This window comes from Oncorhynchus tshawytscha, linkage group LG32 (genome assembly GCF_018296145.1).
Source record: "Oncorhynchus tshawytscha isolate Ot180627B linkage group LG32, Otsh_v2.0, whole genome shotgun sequence".
Taxonomy (NCBI): domain Eukaryota; kingdom Metazoa; phylum Chordata; class Actinopteri; order Salmoniformes; family Salmonidae; genus Oncorhynchus; species Oncorhynchus tshawytscha.
The window spans coordinates 9,891,589-9,914,014 of record NC_056460.1 but is presented as its reverse complement, the minus strand read 5'-3'; the positions used below and the strand labels follow the sequence as shown (position 1 = coordinate 9,914,014).

The following is a 22,426-nucleotide window of genomic DNA, read 5'->3' as shown; positions in this document are numbered from 1 at the left end:
AAGGCACTGTAGGTGCACTACGCATAAATCGCAATGTGTACGTTTTTGGGCGACCCGACCAAATTCACATACAAAGGGGAGTTATAGATCTGTCATTCTCATTGAAAGCAAGTCTGAGAAGGGGTAGATCTGTTCTATGTCTGCTATTTCTGTTGGATTCTAGCTTCAAATATACTTATGTTACCATTAACTTAATGCACTTCCCCTTGTCTCCCTCAGTAACTTTCCATACACCAAATTCCTATACATGTAGAGTATTGATTACTAGTATTGGTTGTATGGAAAGTTACTGAGGGAGACCAGGGGAAGTGCATTAAGTTAAGATTCTGTTCAAAGATGTTGTTGAAGATCAATGTTCCGACAGAGAAAAGCAAAGGGCAACAGTCTAGCTTCAGGCCAGCTGCAGAACTAGGGAGGACTGATGAAGAGAGAAGAAACGTCTGGGAGGGGATCCAAAAGGGGCCCACCACAGACCCTCTTACTACAGTCCTATCACACACACTTCCACGCCCACGAAGGGTCCAGCATCAGGCAGGGCCATGACGACATCGGTGAGAGGAGCGAATTAAGTTCCCGCCTAGCAACAGAAACGTATAAGGTGTTGACCCCGCCTAGTAGGAGGTTATAAAAATATATGCTTGTGTAATCATACCTTGTCTTTGCAGCTGTATGACCCAGTGGGTGAATAAACTTGGTTTGTGTTTTTTCTAGTCGTCTGTTTTACTTTTTACAATGCTTGTTAGGAACCTAGCACTGTGCTCCCCGTTGCATTTTGGTTTCGTACACCAGCTTCAAACAAAAAATACAATATGTTTGGTTTTGGAAAATATATTTCACAGCTGTTTAGATGGTACAATGATTCTCCACACTATACGTACTTGTTTTTGTCAAAAACTGAAATTAGGCTATTACAAATTGTAGTAACCAGGAAATGGAGTGATTTCTGCACAGTGCACCTTTTAATATTTTGCTAACTTTTATGAATAATTATCACATGTAGTGAACATTTAAATGTTGGGATGCAAACTAATGTTTAAATCAACGGTCTTCTATCCTGGTTCTGCAGACCCACAAGATGAGCAAGGAAAGCTTTTGTTCCAGCCCAGAAGGAACACCCCTGATTAAACTAATCATCAAACCCTTGATTGGCTGAACATGTTTTAGGTCTCCAGGTTTGAATAACACTGTTTTAGATGAGAGCAAGAATAAAACATCAGAATGAATTACACAATAGATGGAGGGGTGTCGGTATTACCTTCAGAAGATGCATAATGGAAAATGAGAGGCCAGGAGGGTAGAGGAGAGTTAGACTGGTGTTGTATGAGTCATCCCCGTGATTGGACAGTCTTATAGTCACGTTGAAGTAACTCTGGTCCACCACTAATAAAGTTGATGTGCTGATAAGAGAGACAAAATACATACAGTCAGAGAAAACATGCTTTTCTTGAGCAGTCAGTAATTATTACAGCTACAAACAAGTTACTTTATGTTGCCTCTGTTTATCAGATACTTACATAAAGTTGAAGTCCACCTCAAGCTCTGCCACACAGGTATCATTTTCTTTGCAGTTCTTTTCAAAGGGCACCTGTGAAGAATTCAAGACAACTGTGAATGTGTTTAGATGACCTGTTTTCACAGGTATTTGGCTAAATTACAGTACTCAGTCCACAGTCATTGCTAGAACTGTTGATCATTGTAAGTAAACAGGTTTTAGTCAGACCCAGAATGTATCCTCGTACCTCGACCACAGCCTGTGTAGGACTGTCAGTGTTCAGAATGGCAGTAAGACCCTCTTGTTGGCTTTCAGATTGAGAAAAAACTAGTTGGATGATTATGGGCGATAATGTGTCGATCACGCATTGCTGGAAGAAAATAAAATGTGCCATTAATTTCCCTATCCATAGTCCTGAAAAACCCTCATTCTTCTCATCACTGAATAAAATCAACACACAATAAGAATTCAACAACCTAACAACTTAATGTTATTCATTAAATCCCCTCCTTACGAGAGACATTATAGTTGTTGTATTGCATAGCTACAGTTTGTCATTGATCATACTGTCATGTAGACTGAGTGGTTGAAGCAAGTCCGCTCCTTTCTCAGCTCCACTGTGGAGAGAAGTCTTCTGGCCCCTTTGTTCGTGTCACTGTAAAAGGCTCGGCTCCTCTGTCTCACTGGATCCACATCCAGCAGGTAGGAGACGTTCATCCCTGCACTCAGCACCTCTGGAAAAGTACACAAGTCTGAAATGGCCTCCTTATCAGGGGAGAGAAGTTCAGAACCTCATGAGTCAAGTTGTCTGCTGATGAACACCATTAGAAAGCAGAGATGGAGTCAAGACCTTATCTCTTGTGACCCAGATCCAGACCAAGGCCCAAACTTTCAAGGATACAATTGTGGACTTCATTTCTATTTCACCACAGGGTGGTGGACAAACTTTGGAAGTGGGGAGGACGGGCTTGATTCCACCTTTGGTAAAATGGCTGGAGCTGTTATTGTGAAGTGGAATACGGCTGGAATGGTATCAAACACGTGGTTTCTATGTGTTTGATGCCATTCCATTTACTCTGTTCCAGACATTATTATGAGCCGCTTCACCATCTGGCAGTCTGACCTCCCTCAACAGCCCTCCACTGGTTTTCAGACTGGGAAGAGACCAAGACACACTTATTGTGGTCAGTGATTTAGCTATTCACCGAGGCTCCGACCTGGACCACCAAGGCCACAATTATGTGGTCTCAGATGACTTAATTTCTGTTGGAAAGCACAAAGCCATCAGTGTTCCAAAGGTTCTGAGAGTTCTTACCAGCTTTACTCTTTGTTGCCTCTGCCATGTTAAAGCAGGCTGTTAAAGTCACCATGGGGGAAATGATCTCTTTTGCCAGACAGTCAAAGTTATCAGTGCTGATCTCTGCGGGATGGAAGTGGAGATGAGCAGAGACGCTGAGGACCGGTCTGGACCTGTGAGCGATCGAGATAAAAATTGGGATGTTAGCCTACATTGTACTATGTTGGGTAGCTCCGCCCACATCTCATTGAGCGCAGCCCCCATTCAGTGCAGATATTTTTACTGGTTAAACAATTGTCTGTTTAAACCAGCTGTCTTTTCTTATCATTTTTTGGACTCGTACCTCAAGACAACAACTGCACCACGCGCTCCTACTACGATATCAGTCAGTCCATCCTCACCCAGGTCCATCTTCCCATCAATCGTCTGGCCAAAGAACTGGAGCTTAGATCTCATCATCACAGCTGAGATGCGCTGCAGTAAGAAGACATACACATTTAATGAAAAGCCATTGATATTGATATCCCAGGAGGGATGTCTGTTTTCTTTGATCGTGAAGGGCCGTTTTGAATGATTTCCATCTTCGTCTGCCTCACCTGGCTGAATTCAGGGCGGATCCCCTTTAGCTTTTCACCCAGGTAGATGTACACGGCCCCCCTGTGATCGTCCTCAAGTGGAGCGCCCACAGCTACATCCTTCAGCCCATCTCCATTCAGGTCTGTGAGAGAGCAGATGGAGGAGCCGAATCTACCCTGAGATGGCACTGAAACATTCATCTCCATCCTCAGTTCCAGCTAATAACGGAAGGGTGAGGAGAGATCACATGAAGATAAATCCATATTACACTGTCTTTTTGTGCATTATAATTGAAGTTAATGGACATTTATATCCAAATGAATATATTTCAGCTTCCAGATCACTTTGTCCCTGATGAACATATTCAACCACAAATTCAGCATTTGAATCTGTTGTTCAGAGGTTCACAGTTCAGCCCACCTTATCAGTCAGTGTGTAGACGTAGATCCTGCCCTCTCTCGGAGGTTGGTGAAACATTGGTGCACCGACCAGGAGGAAGTCTGTGTTGCCGTCTGAGTCTATGTCCACAGAACTCAGCTCTGCACCGAAGTAGGAGCCCATCTGAGAAAATCAAAACTTACATTACAAAAATGCATACAAAAAATACATACAAACATGGTTTTGAAATGTTTTAAGTCCTTTGGTTTTGAATGGAACTCATAAGTAAACATAAAAAGTGACATCATGTGTTCCTCTTCACTATCGGAGGATTTATTCAACCTTTGAAGTAACCCCAAAAGCTAGTTTCACGCTGTCCCTATTGTATAACTTGATTGAAATACCACACTGCTTGCAGAAATAGCTAATGTTACCAACCTGTTCTCCAGGCAAGCTTTGTGCCACAGTCCAGTTGTTGTTAACCTTGTTAAAAAGTAGGATCCGTCCCATGTGTTCAGATCTTGGTGCTCCGGTAAAGTATAGAAGGTTCTCATTCTTCTTCCCAACAGCTACAGAGTATCCTGTAATAAAAATGAATAAATGTAGGCCCATTGTAACTACACTCCCTTCACTGAAACATTTGAACTACAGAGCCTTGAAAATAGTGTTTGTTCAAATTCACATTTGAGCAATATCTTTTTTTGAGCTTAATGTTCCATTACCCATATAGGAATCTTTGTCCAATGTGGGGTCCTGAATTTCCCTTTCCTCTGATCTCAGACCCTCAGTCTCAAAGAGAGATCCACGCCAGTTGTTTGATCCCACTGAGCCCAGAACCAAGGTGTCCTGTAGAGGAAATAAAACATTGGGTCATATTGTATGACATTTTTATTAATAAGCATTCATTAACTATATACTGTGTCTATAAACTAGTTGCCATGGTGGTCATTACATTTATAAATGCGTATTTAAGCATTTACAAGGATTTGTAGTACAAATGTAGTACATTGTAGTTAACATTTTAAAACAATTTATACATATTACAAATTAACATTTAAGATGATAAAACTGGACATACTATTGTGTATCTCACCTTGTTAACGTAGACAGCACTGAACCCACTCTGAGACATTTCTTTAGTCAAGTTTCCAGCCAGAGCAGTCTTGGAACCTAGAACATACAAACACTGATATTAGTAGCGATACATTGATACTTCTACTGTGGACTGTTTTGAGTAAGGTGTTATCACCAGAAATAAATACCAGTATTTTTCAGGAAGTGACCAGTAGTGCCAACTTGTGTTTTTTGTGTGAATAACAACTTTCAGTTGACAGGGACTTTGCTGAAAATAAGTAAGTAGTACTAAGAGTTTATCTGAATCCAGAGTTGTACCTTCAATGTTGAAGATCTTTTTTTGAAAGTTGTCTAGGATTCCTTTTAGTTCGTTGTAGTCCTGGATGAGGAAAGTGTTGTTCTCTTTTGGCTCTGATGCCAGGGACTTGAGTTTCGTCAAATCAACGTTCTTGACCTGCCAAGAAATGTATCAATTGAGGGCAGGAATTATAGTGATGTCTAATTTCCTTTTCAATATGAATGATATTTAAACATCCACATCACAGTGGTCTAAGACACTGCATCTCAGTGCTAGAGGCGTCACTGCAGACAACCTGGTTCCAATCCAGACTATAACAACCGGCCATGATTGGGAGTCCCATAGGGCGACGCACAATTGGCCCAGTGTCGTCCGAGTTTGGCCGGTGTAGGCCATCACTGTAAATAAGAATGTGTTCTTAACTGACTTGCCTAGTTAAATAAAGGTGAAATAAAAACTGGGACGTTGGACTGGACCCTTGAGACTAGGAGTAATAATAAAAACTCTATTTCTATAGCGCTTCTTAATACAAGTCACAAAGTGCTTCACATCAGAAAATAAAATAAAAAGTAATAACAACGACAGGAGGAAGGAGAATGAAGAACAGTTTTCAACCTAGACTTTGAAATGGTCAACAATGGCCTGTCAGAGGATCTCAGGCTGCATCCAGTTTCATAGGGAGATAAAATATATAATAAATGGAATGGCGCTTAATCAAGCCTTAAAAATGGAATCCTTAGTTCTCCTTCTACCAAAGGCAAACGCAAAGCCTAGAATCAAGACTAAACATTGACAGCGCTCTTATGCCTGCAAAAATGATGTGATGGAACACACCTGACTAATCAGAAACACCTGTCAATCCAGTTGTCCCAATACTTTAGGTGCCCTGAAATATAGGAACTACTGTGTTGTCATTTCTAAATGGTACAAACAATATTTACACAAATACCCTCAAATAAAATCTAATAGTCTGTACTTTAACCTCATAGTAACTGTTTCATTTCAAATCCAAACTTTTGGAGTATAGAGCCAAAAGAAAAAGAAGTGCTTCACTATCCCAATAATTACGGAGGGCGCTGTATTTCTTAGATGATATCATAAAAGCAGGTCTGGACAACCTTCTTTACATGCAGCTCGAGGTTCGGTGGGGGCCAAATAAAATAACTTCAGATTTCTTATCATTGAGCTGGATAAATTGTCAAACATCTAATATTTGATGTCAACAAGACACTTGTGAATCACTGGGTCTTATTGGTAAATAGAGCTGCGTGTGATCTGCATAGCAGTGAAACGGAATGTTATGATTGCGGGTGATACCACCAAGGGGAAGAATTGACAGGGGTCACTATAGGGCTGTTTCGGTGACCGTATTACTGCCGCACAGGCACTCATGAGTCATGACCGCAGTCAAATTCTATGTTACTGCTGAGTCACGGTAATGTCCTCTTGTGCACTCCGGACATGCTTTAGTATTACCCAACTCGCTAATGACCATCAGGTGGCTAATGGCCTGTTACTCAGAGCTGTATTGTCCCTCTAACCACTCTGACATCAATGTAAATGCAATCAAAAATCACATCAAACACTTAGCCTACATTATACAACGTTGGGTAGCACCGCCCACACCCCATTGAGCGCAGCCCCCATTCAGTGCAGATCGCACACTAGTGGGATACAACAGGTTGAAACTGAGTGGACAACATAGGCTTTGCAACATCGAGAACAACTAACACAATGAAATGGACAGCGCTTTCTAAGGTGATGATTCATTCAAAACACCCATATGCATAGAGCTTATGCAACGGCCTATATATGAGCCCAAGCCCCCCTAAAAAAAAGTGAATAACGACTGTGCCGTTGTTATAATGCCTTTGGAAAGTATTCAGACCCCTTGACCTTCCACATTGTTACATTACAGCCTTATTCTAAAACTGATTAAAATGTTTTTTTCCCCTCATCAGCCTGCACCCAATTCCCCATAATGACAAAGCAAAAACAGGTTTTTAGAAATTGTAGATAAAATACAAATCTGATGTCACATTTAGATACGTATTCAGACCCTTTACTTTGTTGAATAACCTTTGGGAGCAATTACAGCCTTGAGTCTTCTTGGGTATGATGCTACAAGCTTGTCACACCTGTATTTGTCGAGTTTCTCCCCTTCTTCTCTGCAGATCCGCTCAAGCTCTGTCAGGTTGGATGGGGAGCGTCTCTGCACAGCTATTTTCAGGTCTATTTTCAAGTTCGGTCTCTGGCTGAGCCCCTCAAGGACATTCAGAGACATGACCCGTAGCAACTCCTGCGTTGCCTGGGCTGTGTGCTTAGGGTCATTGTCCTGTTGGAAGGTGAACCTTCACCACAGTCTGAGGTCCTGAGCGATCTGGAGCAGGTTTTCGTCAAGGATCTCTCTGTACTTTTCTCCGTTCATCTTTCCTTGATCTCGACTAGTCTCCCAGTCCCTGACGCTGAAAAACATCCCCACGGTATGATGCTGTCACCACCATGCTTCACCGTAGAGATGGTGCCAGGTTTCCTCCAGACTTGATGCTGTCACCACCATGCTTCACCGTAGAGATGGTGCCAGGTTTCCTCCAGACTTGATGCTGTCACCACCATGCTTCACCGTAGAGATGGTACCAGGTTTCCTCCAGACGTGACACTTGGCATTCAGGCCAAAGAGTTCAATCTTGCTTCATCAGACCAGAGAACCTTGTTTTTCTTTTGGCAAACTCAAGGGGGCTGTCATGTGCATTTTACTGATGAGTGGCTTCCGTCTGGCCAAACTACCATAAAGGCCTGATTGGGTGAGTGATACAGAGATGGTTGTCCTTCTGGAAGGTTCTTCCATGTCCAATCAATTGAATTTACCACAGGTGGACTCCAATCAAGTTGTAGAAACATCTCAAGGATGATCAGTGAAAACAGGATGCACCTGAGCTCAATTTCGAGTCTCATAGCAAAGGGTTATGAGACTAGAAATTGAGCTCAGGTGCATCCTGTTTTCACTGATCATCCTTGAGATGTTTCTATATATATATATATGTATATGCACATTACACACACATTTGCAAACATTTCTAAAAACCTGTTTTCGCTTTGTCATTATGGGGTATTGTGTGTATATTGCTGACGATTTTTTTGATTTAATCATTTTTTGTGTAACATATCAAAAAGTGGAAAAAGTCAAGGGGTCTGAATACTTTCCGAAGGCACTGTATACAATACATAGACTACCGCATATTACACATGGCAGAAAAACATTTCTTTTAAAACACTAATTTAAGGTTGGTGCATAATTGGTCTAGCCTAATGAAGCAAATTCAGAGTTAGCCTACAATTATAGCGCATTTGTATTTGATTTTGAATAGTTGTGAAACATGTTACTATCGATGTTCCCTAACAGATTTCACTTGGTTTCCCAAATTAAGCACTCGGTAGCTGCAGGGACAGGGTTGGAGAGCCCATGGCATACAGAGTTTGGGCGGAATATCACCTGTCATGCAGTGAAATAACCGGAGTAGTTTGACCAATGCCAGTCAAATATTTACAAGCGAGAAAGTGGCCTCCATTCGCTATTTGAGTGTTTGAGGCACGAGTGTGGTCCTCTAACCAAGATGAGACTCTGGGAGACAGTTTATTCTTGGTTTTAACTGGTGCCACTGAGTCTAACGTAGCCTGACATACATTATGTAACTGAACCTGTTCAGCAAATCATCAGTGTGATGACACAGAACAGGATCCTTAGTAGAGGATTAAAAAGCATTTGTAAATTTACTAGCAGTTGTGGAGGTATTGATGGGTGAGGGAGTGGGAACAGACACATTTTTAGGTGGAGGAGAAAGCATTTTAAAAGCAATACTGATGTGGTCAGAGACACACACATCAACAGTTTCCAAGTTATCAATATTCAGACCATAGGACAGCACAAGATCAAGAGTATGGCCTTTGTTGTGTGTAGGCCCTGTGGCATGTAGCACAATGTTAAAGGATTCTAACAGGTTAAAGATGCACGATGCAGAAATCACTCTGCCATTTTCTGGTTGCTGAACTTCTAATAGTTCGCTTCATTTCAGTTTGTGAACAAAGCAAACAAGTGTGGAGAATCACTGTACCATCCAAACTACTGTAAAATATATTTTCCATGATCAAAAATATTGTATTTTCAGCTGTTTGAGGCTGGTGTACAAAATTGAAAGTAAAAGATGCAAAATCAAAACTTAAAAACGGGGAGCATAGAAATAGCGCACATAGAAGATATCTACCAGAGCTACCTCTTCTTAGACTTGCATTCAATGAGAATGACAGATCTATAACACACATTTCTATGTGAAATTGGTCAGGTGGCCCAAAAAGGTACATACGTTGCAGCTTTAAAAAACTCCCAACTAGTGTAATATTTGGGAAACACACATAAATGTAAGCAGCATACATTGAAATCATACATTAAAAGCACTAACACTGGTATACACTGGTGATCAACTAGTCGAAACGGCCATATGCCAATATATTTGCACCTCGGTGAACTTCAAGTGAAACAATTTGAAAATGTACCTCAATCCAGGAATGGAAGGTGTTGCTGTACTCCTAATTATCCCACAACAATTTATGGTAAATCGAGAAGATAAAAATACTGCTTCTTTAGCATTAGCTAACTAGCACACGAATGAACACTTGTAATGGAATTAAGTCATACAATTGTGTGGTGTTGTGTAGGGGGTATTATAGATATTATAGGACTTACCCCGATGACAAAGCGGATGATGTTTTTCTTATCACTTCTTTCGATAGAGTTGAACCTTTTGTCAGTATCGCTGGGATTTCCATCTGTTATTATGACCAGTACTTTAGTTGCATCTGCGGTGGCGCCGGCAGCTTGGTTTTCAAAAATGCTTTTCCTGAAATAGATGTATTCAAACAACAGATCAAGCTATCTTTCTTAAACCACAATCCCCTTTGATCAGATTCGGAGTATTCGGTCAGAACTTTGAAAGTAAAACTGATGAATAATTATCAACTGGGACCTACAAGACAAAGTCTATTGCCTTATGTGTGTTGGTTAGATCAGCCATGTGCTCCTCTTTCCAAAGTTTAGTCAAGGCTCTCCCCTCTTGGTAGTCTCTGAAGTTGAAAACTGTCCTGGTGTTTGATGAGAACTGAACCGCTGCGAACTGTCGTTTATAAAAGAGGAAGAGATGACTAATATTGATTTCATACCATACTTTCCATGCAACAACATGGGTGTATAGCACATACACTCTTAGAATTAGTGGTGACTCGAGGAACCCTGAAGATCCTCAAGGAACCATTGCAAGTCAAGTGGTTCATATTTGCACCTTTGGTTAGTTGAGGGGTTCTTGGAGGAACTTTGAATGGTTTAATGTAGCATTGGGTTCGTGGAGGAACCCTGGATTAGAGGCGTGGCTTAGTAGGGGCGTGGCTTTAAAATACTGTATATATTTTGTAGGCCACCCGTAAGAGTAAATTTCGCTCCTGTTGATCTGTTCTGCTGTATTGTCATCACATGTGAAGGTTAAACACTAATATTTTTGTAGTGTCAATGAGGCTTACAGAGGTGTTCCTCAAGAGCCTATGCTCTTCCAAAATGGGAATAGTTGCCACTTTATTACTATATGTGAACATAATTAATATTATTAACATTTTATTTAAATATATAATATGTATAAATATTCAAGGATTTAGTTTGCAGTGTGAAAATTAACATGACGAACAGGAATGACATTTACGCTAACGGGTGTCCAAAAAGTGCCTATCTGAAAGCCCTGGCTTCAATATGATAGGCTGCCAGCACTTCAAACCATAACTAAGGTTATGGTTTGAAACTTTACACAGAGGGGTGCCTCAAGGAACCTGTTTGAACTGGAAAGGCTATTCTGTTGTGGCAACCCAAAAGGTTCTTCTAGGCACCTTTACTTCTAAGAGTGTAGATAAACAGATGTATGTTCAGCAACCTCACGAGCATGTTTTAAGTTATGAGCTTTAAAAGGGATGAATACCTTAATTGAGGAGTTTTTTAGGGTTGTCATGATATTGTTTATGAAACCTTTGTTCTCATCAAATTCTTCCGTTGTCATGCTTGCTGATCCGTCAAAGAGGAAAACGAGGTCCACTATTTTCTTAGTACATTCTGGAAGAGAAAGTGAATTACATAAATGTATATGATGGATAACACTCACAACATTCTTCACATATTCAGGAATCCAGATCTTATCATTCACAATTAATATTTTGTGACCTAATCCTAATGTAATTTAGCATGACATGAATAAACAGTCAATATATACCAAATCTTAGGTTATGTTATCTACAAATGTGTTCAAGTTTCACTGTTATACCTTGGAAGGCAGGTGTAAAGTTCGAGGTGATCTGAAGCTGGCTGTTGAACTGATAACAGATACTATTCAGATAGGAGTTCCCATCACACTCGTGTGCCAGGCCAGGGCTGCAGGCCTGAATGAGGAGAATACGTCATTTGTAAATTAGGGTGACCAGACGTCCCCGTAACAGTGCATTAAAAACAGACTGCAAAGTGAAATAATATTTGACGTGGCAAGAAAGACCGGGCAGCAGAGCCTACCGGTTGACGTCTCAATTGCGTTGTGCTTGTTTTGTCCAGCAGAGCGGGCTGTTCGCTATAGCAGCTTCATTCACTCTTCTACTAACTACTTGCTCGCTCTAGTTTTAGAGAGAACTGCTGTGGAAAACTCGGCCAGAACCTAACAAGTGTCAAGTGAATCCACAACATCACCACAAACGTCTTTTCAAGCCAGGTAAGTTACAATCATTTGAGATACTAGCTAGTGATTTTATTATGTCTCAATTTATTATATAGATAGATGATCTGCTCTATAAGGTTTTAAATGGGTTATGCTAGCTAACATTAGCTATGTCGACTACGTTATCTAGCTAGGATCGCTAGCTACTGTCATGGTAGCAAGGTTAAAAAACGTTCACATGTAAACAATTTTGAAAATTTTATTATATTAAATGTGTGCAATTAATTCTGAGAATATTTATTTGTAGATTACAGTTAAAATGGTTTGGCATTATAATAAGTAGTGTGAAAATATATTTTGACCTTTTCATGGATAACATTAGCATAATGTTATCTGTTAGAGATTGGAGAGGAAGGAGAGGAAGACTGGGTAGGAAGAAGAGTGAAAGAGAGAGGAGGAAAGATAAAGATATGATTACAGAGCCTGCCAACTTATTATTCCAAACAATGTTTTTGAGATAAAATACAAAAATGAGGCAAGCAATGGGAATCTGTTAACCAAAGTATTTTATCTAATAGTGTAACGTAAACTAACTCACTCTTGTACATCGCCTTGGTCCGTACAATTGATCTTATTTTAGCGCCCAAAAAACGTAATACTTCCAGATCACCTGTAATGTCAATACCATTGTAAAGCACAATTTCTCCCCTTTCCAACAAAATCAATGACATGACCTCCACGCTGCCCGTTTCTGCATGATTCAAGAAGGTAATGAGCTCCGTCGGGTCTTTTTAAAAATGGCAGGTGGGGAAGCGAAACTAATGCGTGATAGTGAGAAGGAGAAATGTCCTGTGGGGAAACAGCTTTTTTTCACTCGATCTGTCCAATTTATCACCTCGAAATGTAAATAAAACACTATAAAGAGTTTATATAATGTGTCATTACATACCCAATTTGAAGGTTTGTGTCGAATTTGAATCGGGTTTTTAGGGTGGTGCTAAAGTGATCTTCAGAAGTAAACAGTGGCTTTTGAGTCATGATCGCTTGCAGTGATGATGCAAACATTGACTAGGTTTCCCCCCTTTACTATCCATTTCTTGTTTTTAAACAATGAGAGAAGTGCTACACCTGGTGGAGAGAGACTCAACTTTTCTCCAACACTCTAGAGCCATTACCATGTCCATCAACGCTTGAATAGAAACGTAGTTCACACCCCAGATTTTGAAGTCAACACAGTCGCTACAGTCCCATTAGTTTTCTTTGCAGCCTTGTTTGAATGTCGCGGTTGCGCACATTTGTACGGAATGGGGTGTGTTTACGTTACTATTTGTTATTAAAGATTGGAGAGGAAGGAGAAGAAGAAATGAAGGGAGTAAAACGAGTGAAGCGAGGAGAGTGTAGAAGAGTGAGGTGGAAAGGTGAAGAGAAGGAAGACGAGTGAAGCGAGGAGAGTGTAGAAGAGTGAGGTGGAAAGGTGAAGAGAAGGAAAGGAAGAAAGAGAAGGAAGACGGGTGAAGAAAAGAGGAGGAGAAAGATTGGAGCAGAAGAAAAAAGTTAAGAGAGTAAGAAGAGCAACCTCCCCTGCCAGGAGTTCACGGTGAAGCTGGCCAAAGAGAGCAAACCTGAAGAAGATACATTCTTCTGAGAAATATACAGATTAGGTTGGTATAAGTATATTATGTAGTTACCAATCACATCATCATCTTATTTCTTTATTATGTTGTTAAGTATTTCACAAATACTATTGCCTGTTTTGTTCAATTTTGCTCATGTTCTTGTCACGACTCCTACCGAAGGTGGCTCCCCTTCCTGTTCGGGTGGCGCTCTGAGGTCGGTTGTAGTCACCGGCCAACTAGCTGCCACTGATCCTTCCCCCCCCCTTGTCTGTTTATTAGTTACACCTGTGTTTAGTTATGTATTAGTTAGGTTAATTGGTTGGGCTTTATTAGCCAGCCGGCCCGCCTGCTGGGTGTGCAGGATTGTTTTATGTGTACTCTTGTGCACGCCTGTAAGTCACAGTTTTGTGTGTACGTGTGTTGTTCGGGACTGTTTCGTTCCCCTGTGTTTTGGGGCATCTGTTTGAGTGGCGTCGTTTTCACCTGTGTGGTGAAAAAGAAGTTTCGCTACTCTGAACTCTCTGTTTCCTGCGTCTGACTTCTTCCTTCACTACACCCCGGACATTACAGTTCTCTTATGCTCTTCTTCTACCCAGGCTACCAGGACCCCTGAATGGCTGTTCAGAATGGACAGTTCTGTCTAGTCTGTAGTGTTTCTGTAACAGTTGTTTTCTCTGTCACAATGTGCCTGTTAGACTAAATACACGAAACCGGAATTGTCCCCCTTTTTTTATTTCATAGATAATAACGGATATTTTAATGATATATTGACCGCCGAACTGGAAATGTCCCCGGTTTTAATTTCAGAAATCTGGTCACCTTATTGTAAATGTGCTAAAATAATGGATTGTCTGGTGGACCTCAGATGTCTTCAAAAGAGAGAGTTACTGGAATTTGCCATGATCATTTTTAGATTGCTGAGGTGTTGTTTTATAACTCAAGTGAAACAAGTCATTTAGGTTCACACAGGCAGCCCAATTCTGATCTTTGTTCCACTAATTGGTGGAGTTGATCTGATTGGTCAAAAGACCAATTTGTGAAGAAAATTTCAGAATAGGGCTGCCTATGTAAATGCTGCCAAACATATTACATATGTACGGTACACTCACATGGAGTATTTGAAAACAAGAATGTGATCAAATTAAATGTTTGGTGGTTTATCTTACAGTGAAGGTTGGAGGAGAAGTAGATTGTGCAACCATAGACAATCCAATGTACTTGATTGTGACAGTTTCTGTTGAAAGGGGAAAGGCAGGCGTGCAGAATCAACTAATATTTCTCATTTTCAAGATCCTGTTGACATTTCAACAATATTTTAATACTCAATTAGCCATGGTTACCGTGAATAGGTGTTACATGTTCTTATAATTATTCATGTTCTTATAATTAACCACCTTTCTAAATTGCAGTCCAGTAAGTACAGTATAGTGTATCATCAACATCCATCTCTACCTTGAGGAGTGTAACAGTCTGTACAGTTTGTTCGGTCTTGAGCACATCTACAGATTCCACCAGATCCATTCTTCTGATATGGCGCACTGACCATTACCCTGTGGGTGAGAAATAACAGTATAGATTGGTCGATTTAGATGAGCCTGTGTCACTACTTATATATATATATATACTCAGTTTATTAGGTACACCCATCTAGTGCTGGGTCAGACCCCGTTTACCTCCAGAACAGCCTGAATTGTTCAGGGCATAGATTCTACAAGGTGTCAGAAACGTTTGTTACTCAATTGGTACCATGGGACCTGACGTGTGTCAGGAAAACATTCCCCACACCAGTACACCACCTCCACCAGCCTGTACCGGTTATACCAGGCAGGACGGATCCATGGACTTATGCTGCTTACGCCAAATCCTGATTCTGCCATCAGCATGATCACCAACACTGGACAATTGAAGAGTGCAAAAACATTGCCTGGTCCGATGAATCATGGTTCCTGTTGCTTCATGTGCCCACTGGAGCCGCTTCTTCTTGTTTTTAGCTGATAGGAGTGAGACCTGGTGTGGTCGTCTGCTGCAGTAGCCCATCCGTGACAAGGGTTGACGAGTTCTGAGATGCCGTTCTGTGCCATTATTTGTCTGTTTGTGGCCCGCCTGTTAGCTTCCACGATTCTTGCCATTCTCCTTTAACCTTCTGTGGGTGAAAAAGCTTTTTTCACCCACAGAACTGCCGCTGACTAGATGTTTTTGGTTTGTCGCAACCTTCTCAGTAAACCCTAGAAAATGTGAAAAGCCCAGGGGGGCAAACATTTCTGAGATACTGGATCCGACACGCCTGGCACTGACAATCATGCCACATGCTTAGGTCACTCGTTTAGTCCTTTCTAACATTCAATTGAACAGTGACTGAATGCTTCGATGTCTGTCTGCCTGCTTTATATAGCAAGCCAAGGCCACGAGACTGACTGTCTATAGGAGCGATCCAGTTTCGTGAACAGGTTGGTGTACCTAATAAACAGGCCGCTGAGTGTATGACAAACTTTAGATTAAGAGTGGTTGCAAAACATTTGTGACAATGTAGTAAATTACTTTTGTATATCCGTTTTATTTTGGTTACTAAGGTTACAATAACAACTGCATGATGAAGGAGGAAAGCATAGGCAGGATGTTATCAGAGGTGTGATATGAAGAAGCACAGTTCAGAATTTCCATTCCATCAACGTATGCATTACAAATACACCAATGCACATTAGGTAGTTTCAATGTGTAATAGTCATGAAGGTCAGTCAATCCGGAACATTTCAAGAACTTTGAAAGTTTCTTCAAGTGCAGTCGCAAAACCCATCAAGCCCTATGATGAAACTGTCTCTCATGAGGACCGCAACAGTAAAGGAAGACCCAGAGTTCCCTCTGGAATCTGAGGATAAGTTCATTAGAGTTAACTGCACCTCAGGTTGCAGCTTAAATAAATACTTCACAGAGGTCAAGTAACAGACACATCTCAGCATCAACTGCTCAGAGGAGACTGCGTGACTCAGGCTTTCATTGTCAAAAAGAAACCACTTCTAAAGGACACCAATATGAAAAAGAGACTTGCTTGGGCCAAGAAACACGAGCAATGGACATTAGACTGATGGAAATCTGTCCTTTGGTCTGATGAGTCCAAATATGGTATTTTTGGTTCCAACCGCCGTGTCTTTGAGAGACGCAGAGTAGGTGAAGGGATGATCTCCGCATGTGTGGTTCCCACAGGAAGCATGCAGGAGGAGGTGTAATGGTGTAGGGGGGTGATTTGCTGGTGACACTGTCTATGATTTATTTAGAATTAAAGACACACTTAACTAGCATGGCTACCACAGTATTCTGCAGCGATACGGCATCCCATTTGTGTTGCACTTAGTGGGACTATGATTTGTTTTCCAACAGGATCATGACCCAAAACACACCTCCAGGATGTGTAAGGGCTATTTGACCAAGAAGGAGAGTGATGTAGTGCTGCATCAGATGACCTGGCCTCCACAATCCCCCGACCTCAACCCAATTGAGATGGTTTGGGATGAGTTGGACCCGCAGAGTGAAGGAAAATCAGCAAACAAGTGCTGAGCCTATGTGGGAACTCCTTCAAGACTGTTGGAAAACCATTCCACATTAAGCTGGTTGAGAGAATGCCAAGTGTACAAAGCAGTCATCAAGGCAAAGGGTGGAATCTAAAATCTAAAATATATTTTGATTTGTTTCACATTTTTCTGGTTACTAAATGATTCCATGTGTGTTATTTCATAGTTTTGATGCCTTCACTATTATTCTACAATGTAGAAAATAGTAAAAATAAAGAAAACCCCTTGAATGAGTTGGGTGTGTCCAAACTTTTGACTGGTACTGTATATAGTGCATGTTTGCAGCCATTTTTCTGGTCATTTTTATTTCCTCAAGTGTGTAATACTGTTTTGAAGATGAAGTTTGTAACATAATGCTCAACATTTTTCACTAATATGATAACAGTAACACTTGCCCTTTCTCCTTGCCAGATATGAATTGCAGGACTTTGTATCCAAAGAAATCCTGTTCCTCCCCTTTGTAGAGTTTTGGGTTTGCTTCATCGATGTTGAAAGCCATTGAAGAGACAGCTGGCAAAGAAGGGTAGAGAAGCACAATCAGATGATTAGCTAGGTGTCCATCCAATTGGCGACAGATTTCCATTAGAAAATTCTCAAATGTCCATAAAAACAATATGCACTCTTTCTCACCAGAGATCGAATTGACGTGTTGAGGATTAAAGTGCGTGCGTAATGAGGTAGTGCACATGGAAAAGCTAGATTATTTTTATTTGTCAAATGGCAGCCAAGCATTGATGATCGTGTCAGCAGAATAAGACCCTCGATATTTATTGGAAATTATCATCAAGCTCATCATCTTGCACTTTCACCACCCTGTGAAGTGGTGAATATATATATATCCCCTCGAATATTCCTTTTTTTTTTTTAATTCTCAAAATAAGTGACCAAACTATATTGCTATTCCTGGGACTAGCATTGAGCTAGCCAACTCATGCAAGAGCTATTAGGAATAGAGAGAGGAGAGGGGAAGAGAGGCCAGCGGATATGTGTGAATTGTGCAGGACAGGAACAATGAAGATTGAGAGATGTGTAAATTAGAAATGAGGGTAATTCATATATTAATCTATAATTCGTATTTCTATGCTGCCATACCACCTGACCTGTGCTATGCAAGACAGAGGCAAATAATATCCACCAGAGACAGATTTAAATATCATCATATAGGCCTTCATAATAAAGGCCTACTATCACATATTTAATTGAATTGAATCTATTTTGGGTAACAGACATGTACAACAAAATGTACAATGTGAACCCAGAGGATATCACTTGAAAGTATTCATTAAAAAGTTTTTTTTCCAAAGTGTTCCTCGATGGTGAAAACCCTAACACATATAAGGATTAAAAGGCAAGACAAAATTACAAACGACCATAAAAACATTCATTTATATTGACAACCTAAAAAGTGGCACTATTCACTGCACTTTTCTCTAACCGTAAAAATGAACCATATTCATTTGACATTAAAAACAATCTATTCATTGCACATCATACCTATCATTCAAATTAATGCACCTGCCAAGCAGTAGGGGGCACAAGGAACAGTGGAGTGGTTTCTCTGACTTCAACAACCTTGTCCAAATAAAAACCTTTGCCTGCTTTTTAAAGCTATTTCTGCTTTTTCTTTGCTTGATCTCCAAGGGGAAGCTATTCCATAGACAAATGCCTGTATAGAAACACGTACTCTTCGCAGTACTGTTTACTCTTGGGATTCTACAATTACTCTGGTATTGTAACTGTTTTTTCATATAACCTGGGGCACAATCCCTTAAGATGTCAAACATATGATTACGTTTAAGTTTGTCTGCTCTGGACTCCAAAGGCAACAAGCCCACCTCCCGAAACTCCTGTACCCCTATGTGGGTCCTAGCGGGGACATTCAGCATATACCTGATAACATTATTTTGCATGACCTGCATTCTCTTTTTCAGCTTTTTTGATAGCCCACTATACCAAGCAGAGCAGGCATAATCAAAATGACACAATCAAGATTGAGACAAGCCGTTTCTTAACTTTGATGTTAAAATATCTAGTGTTACGATATAAACATTTCAATTTGTTCACCATTTTAGAAATAATTTTGGCAGCAATCAAAAGTCTCCAGAAAGGGATTGATCTAGGGACACATCAATCAATATAAGTTACACTTGTTTTAGATCCATGCCTGCATAGTTTATCTTTATCTTGTCAGCCCTAAGCAATCTGTAATAAGAGACCGAAACCACCGCTACATCCTTTAGACAAATGCATTCATCGGGAGAATATCTTGGTCCACAGTGTCAAACACATTCTGTAAGTCTAACATGACCATACCTGTATAGTTCCCCTTCTCACTTTCCTGCTTTAATGTGGTCAAAAAGGTGGACACGGCAAGTATCAGTGGAATGAGCTGTCGTAAAGCCAGATTGGAGTTCATAAAGAAGTTCTCGAGAAGGTATCCCTCAAGTTGATTAAAAACTAATCTCAACAACTTTGGATAAGGTGCTGAGGATTGACACAGGCCTGTAGTTTCCTCCATTTGTTTTACTGCTCTTCTTGTGGAGCGGAACCACCCGGGCTGTTTTGAGATCATTGGGAAATGTACTACTACTAATAGAAAGGTTTACAATATGCGTTATCATTTTAGCTGTGATACAAGCACAATCCTTTATGAATCTTGCAGGAAGGTTTTCAGCCCAGTTGCTTTGTTTGTGCTCATCAAGCATAGTAGATTGGAAACTTTGTCGTCTGTTACCATGCACAGCTCAAACAAATCATTTGTGATCCCTTTGCTCTGGTAAAAGTTGTTTATGAAAGACTGGCCATAGTGTCCAGAGCAGCTCGGGCACTTCTTAACTAGCGATTAAGCTATAGCGGTAAATAAAATTGTTAAAATAATTTGCAACCTTTGCCTGGTCATTGCATAAAACATCACCAATACCTGGTTCAAGTAGCATTTTGGATTTCTTACGGGTAAAGTAGGCTACCATATGATCACTAAAACCAATATTTAAGACTCCTGCCTGTCAGACGTTCTCTTGGTCTGATACAATAATCGAATCCAAAGTTGATTTACTGTCAATACACAATGAATTGTAGAATAAATCATAAACGCCAAACAAAGCTTCTGCCTAAAGCCATAATCCGCGGTTTGGAGAAGGTTTTTTCGGTTCAGACATGTCATCCCTTGCATCAATACATGTGCTTCTAATGATAGGCATAGCTCTCTCTCTCCCCCTTCAAACTTTCCTTGTCAATTCATTTGGTAGGCTACATTGTTTTAGCATTATTCAAGGCCTAGGCTTTTAATAGCCAACGTTTTTAGGAAAGGAGAAATGTGATTTGCTGTTGTGTTTGTGTCTGTTGAAATGCGCTGGTGGCTTTAAATGGTGGGTCCTTTTGACAGGTATTCGTGTGAGTTTGCTTATTCTCTCTATGTCCATTCAGAACTTTTCCTAAAGTAAATGAATTAGTTTCTGTTGTTGAGCATTTCTGTTGTTGAGCATTGCGATGAGACTGTAGTTATCCATTTGGCCGAGCGCTTGGCCTCTGGCTATGGTCCTGATATTGCCGATCCTACAGCGGAGACTCTCAAAACAGCTAAGTGCTGGGCTGCACATGGTCTGGATAACCCAGGTTAGCCTATACGTGTTACAACGTGTACACTACATGTGGCGCCGCTGTGTTTTGAATTACATTTAGGCTAACAGTTGGTGAAAGACGTTCTTGCCCTGGGTCCCATCATTGGTTAGTCCAGCCCAAATAAATGGCTCTGGTCAGTGTGTGTTGGAACCTTCATTGTTGATGCTTTGCTTATTGGTTATGTGATGCATTGCCACAGAACCATGTCGGTGGAATTTTCGTTGCTTATATTATATATAGCCTAACTAGGAATATAGCATCAGAGTGCCATCCGTTGAAGAAATAAATGACCCACAGCTGATCCTTTTCTGGCAACCAGCGCTGGTGTTAACAAGGTTCAGTCTGTAATATGTGCACATTGATGAGAAGGTGCACAAACGTATTTTGAGAAATCATAATTTCAACATTTTTTTGGTAAAAATGGGTGTGCTTGGTGTGTTCAGCCAGAACTGCCCTCAATAAGGTCATGTATCTTCAACATTGTAAATCACTTCTTTATTACTTTTTCACTACGAAAAATGTGTATAATAGTTAATGCTCATCATTGACTGTCTCAAAAACATGAATGCGTTATAAAGTGTTATCTAGGTTTAAAAGATGAAGTGACCTATGGTTCCAACCAACTATTGCCTCAAAACCCAAAATGTTTTTGGTGGAAATTGGTTATCGTTATTGATGTAAAACCACAAATAAAGATAGGACTAGTTCTGTAACTAAATTTTAGAGCATTAGATATTGCTAATGTCGATATTTGACATAAATGTTCCCTGTGCAAGTTAAGCATCCATTTGAAAATATATCCTCCTCTACTTCAACTATATTTATTGATTACAATGGTGTGAACGGTTCAATATACTTGAGTATTTCATACTCAGGAATAGCGCTCCAAAAACTGTCTTTTAAAATATGTAAGTAATTTACTTGTTTTGATGTTTTGTCCAACCCCTTTAATATGTAATTGAATATTAAGCAGAGTGAAATCCTGATAGTCAGCACTTACCCATGGCTGCCATGCAGGTGAGCAGGCAGAGGGGTCCTTGCCTGGACATCTTCTCTTCTCTTTCACTTTGTTCACTAGCATGCAGTGAGGAAAATATTGCAACACTCAACCTTTGCAAATGAAACTAACTCATCTGCCTGCACTTTGTTTCCTGTGTGCCTCTTCTTATATGAGGCGTCTCCACCACCAAAAGTAGCTGTGGTAGTTCACTATCATTTGGGTGAGAATGTGGATTTACAGAAAGTATTCACACCCCTTGACTTTTTCCACATTTTGTTGACTTTAAAATGTATTAAATAGTTGTTTAAAAAATATATTTTACTGGCATACACACAATACCCCATAATGAGTATGGCTACATGCACACAATAATTTGATTATTGTGGATATTCAGATTAAGATAACAGTTTGATTGAAACATGTCCATGTTTTGCAAGAAGAACAATTTCCTTAATAATCCTGTTTAAATGGACGCATCTGAAATTAGGCTACTTTATGGCACTCTGATAAATGCAGAAAATCACCAATCAAAATAAACGCCCTTCTGCTGTTTTTGGAAAGCATATTTGATTATGAGTTCGAACATATAAAGTTTATGTGAAGATGTATTAAAAATTAAAAGCTGAAATGTCTTGAGTCAATAAGTTTTCGACCCCTTTGTTGCGCCAAGTCTAGATTAAGTTCAGGAGTAAAAATGTGCTTAACAAGTCACAGAATAAATTGCATGGAATAATAGTGTTGACAATGATTTTTGAATGACTATCTCATCTCTGT

At 40.3% G+C, this 22,426-nt stretch overlaps 1 protein-coding gene across 2 annotated transcripts in view; it reads right to left on the bottom strand.

Annotated features, from left to right (window-relative positions):
* LOC112245641 (integrin alpha-X) overlaps positions 1 to 21,794 on the bottom strand; it is a 40,399-nt gene extending 18,605 nt beyond the window's left edge. For both annotated transcript variants that reach the window (XM_042310789.1, XM_042310790.1), the window contains exons 1-20: positions 21,653 to 21,794; positions 17,427 to 17,541; positions 14,918 to 15,015; positions 14,632 to 14,699; positions 11,469 to 11,583; positions 11,130 to 11,260; positions 10,141 to 10,283; positions 9,857 to 10,010; positions 5,136 to 5,271; positions 4,837 to 4,913; positions 4,466 to 4,589; positions 4,182 to 4,324; positions 3,786 to 3,926; positions 3,386 to 3,583; positions 3,133 to 3,263; positions 2,808 to 2,962; positions 2,060 to 2,226; positions 1,740 to 1,862; positions 1,515 to 1,585; positions 1,256 to 1,397 (exon numbers count right to left, since the gene is read on the bottom strand). In XM_042310789.1, coding sequence (XP_042166723.1) covers positions 1,256 to 1,397; positions 1,515 to 1,585; positions 1,740 to 1,862; positions 2,060 to 2,226; positions 2,808 to 2,962; positions 3,133 to 3,263; positions 3,386 to 3,583; positions 3,786 to 3,926; positions 4,182 to 4,324; positions 4,466 to 4,589; positions 4,837 to 4,913; positions 5,136 to 5,271; positions 9,857 to 10,010; positions 10,141 to 10,283; positions 11,130 to 11,260; positions 11,469 to 11,583; positions 14,632 to 14,699; positions 14,918 to 15,015; positions 17,427 to 17,541; positions 21,653 to 21,701 — 2,481 coding nt within the window. In that variant the 5' untranslated portion in view covers positions 21,702 to 21,794. The remainder of the gene's footprint in view (positions 1 to 1,255; positions 1,398 to 1,514; positions 1,586 to 1,739; positions 1,863 to 2,059; positions 2,227 to 2,807; positions 2,963 to 3,132; positions 3,264 to 3,385; positions 3,584 to 3,785; positions 3,927 to 4,181; positions 4,325 to 4,465; positions 4,590 to 4,836; positions 4,914 to 5,135; positions 5,272 to 9,856; positions 10,011 to 10,140; positions 10,284 to 11,129; positions 11,261 to 11,468; positions 11,584 to 14,631; positions 14,700 to 14,917; positions 15,016 to 17,426; positions 17,542 to 21,652) is intronic.
* Between the last annotated feature and the right edge of the window lie 632 nt (positions 21,795 to 22,426).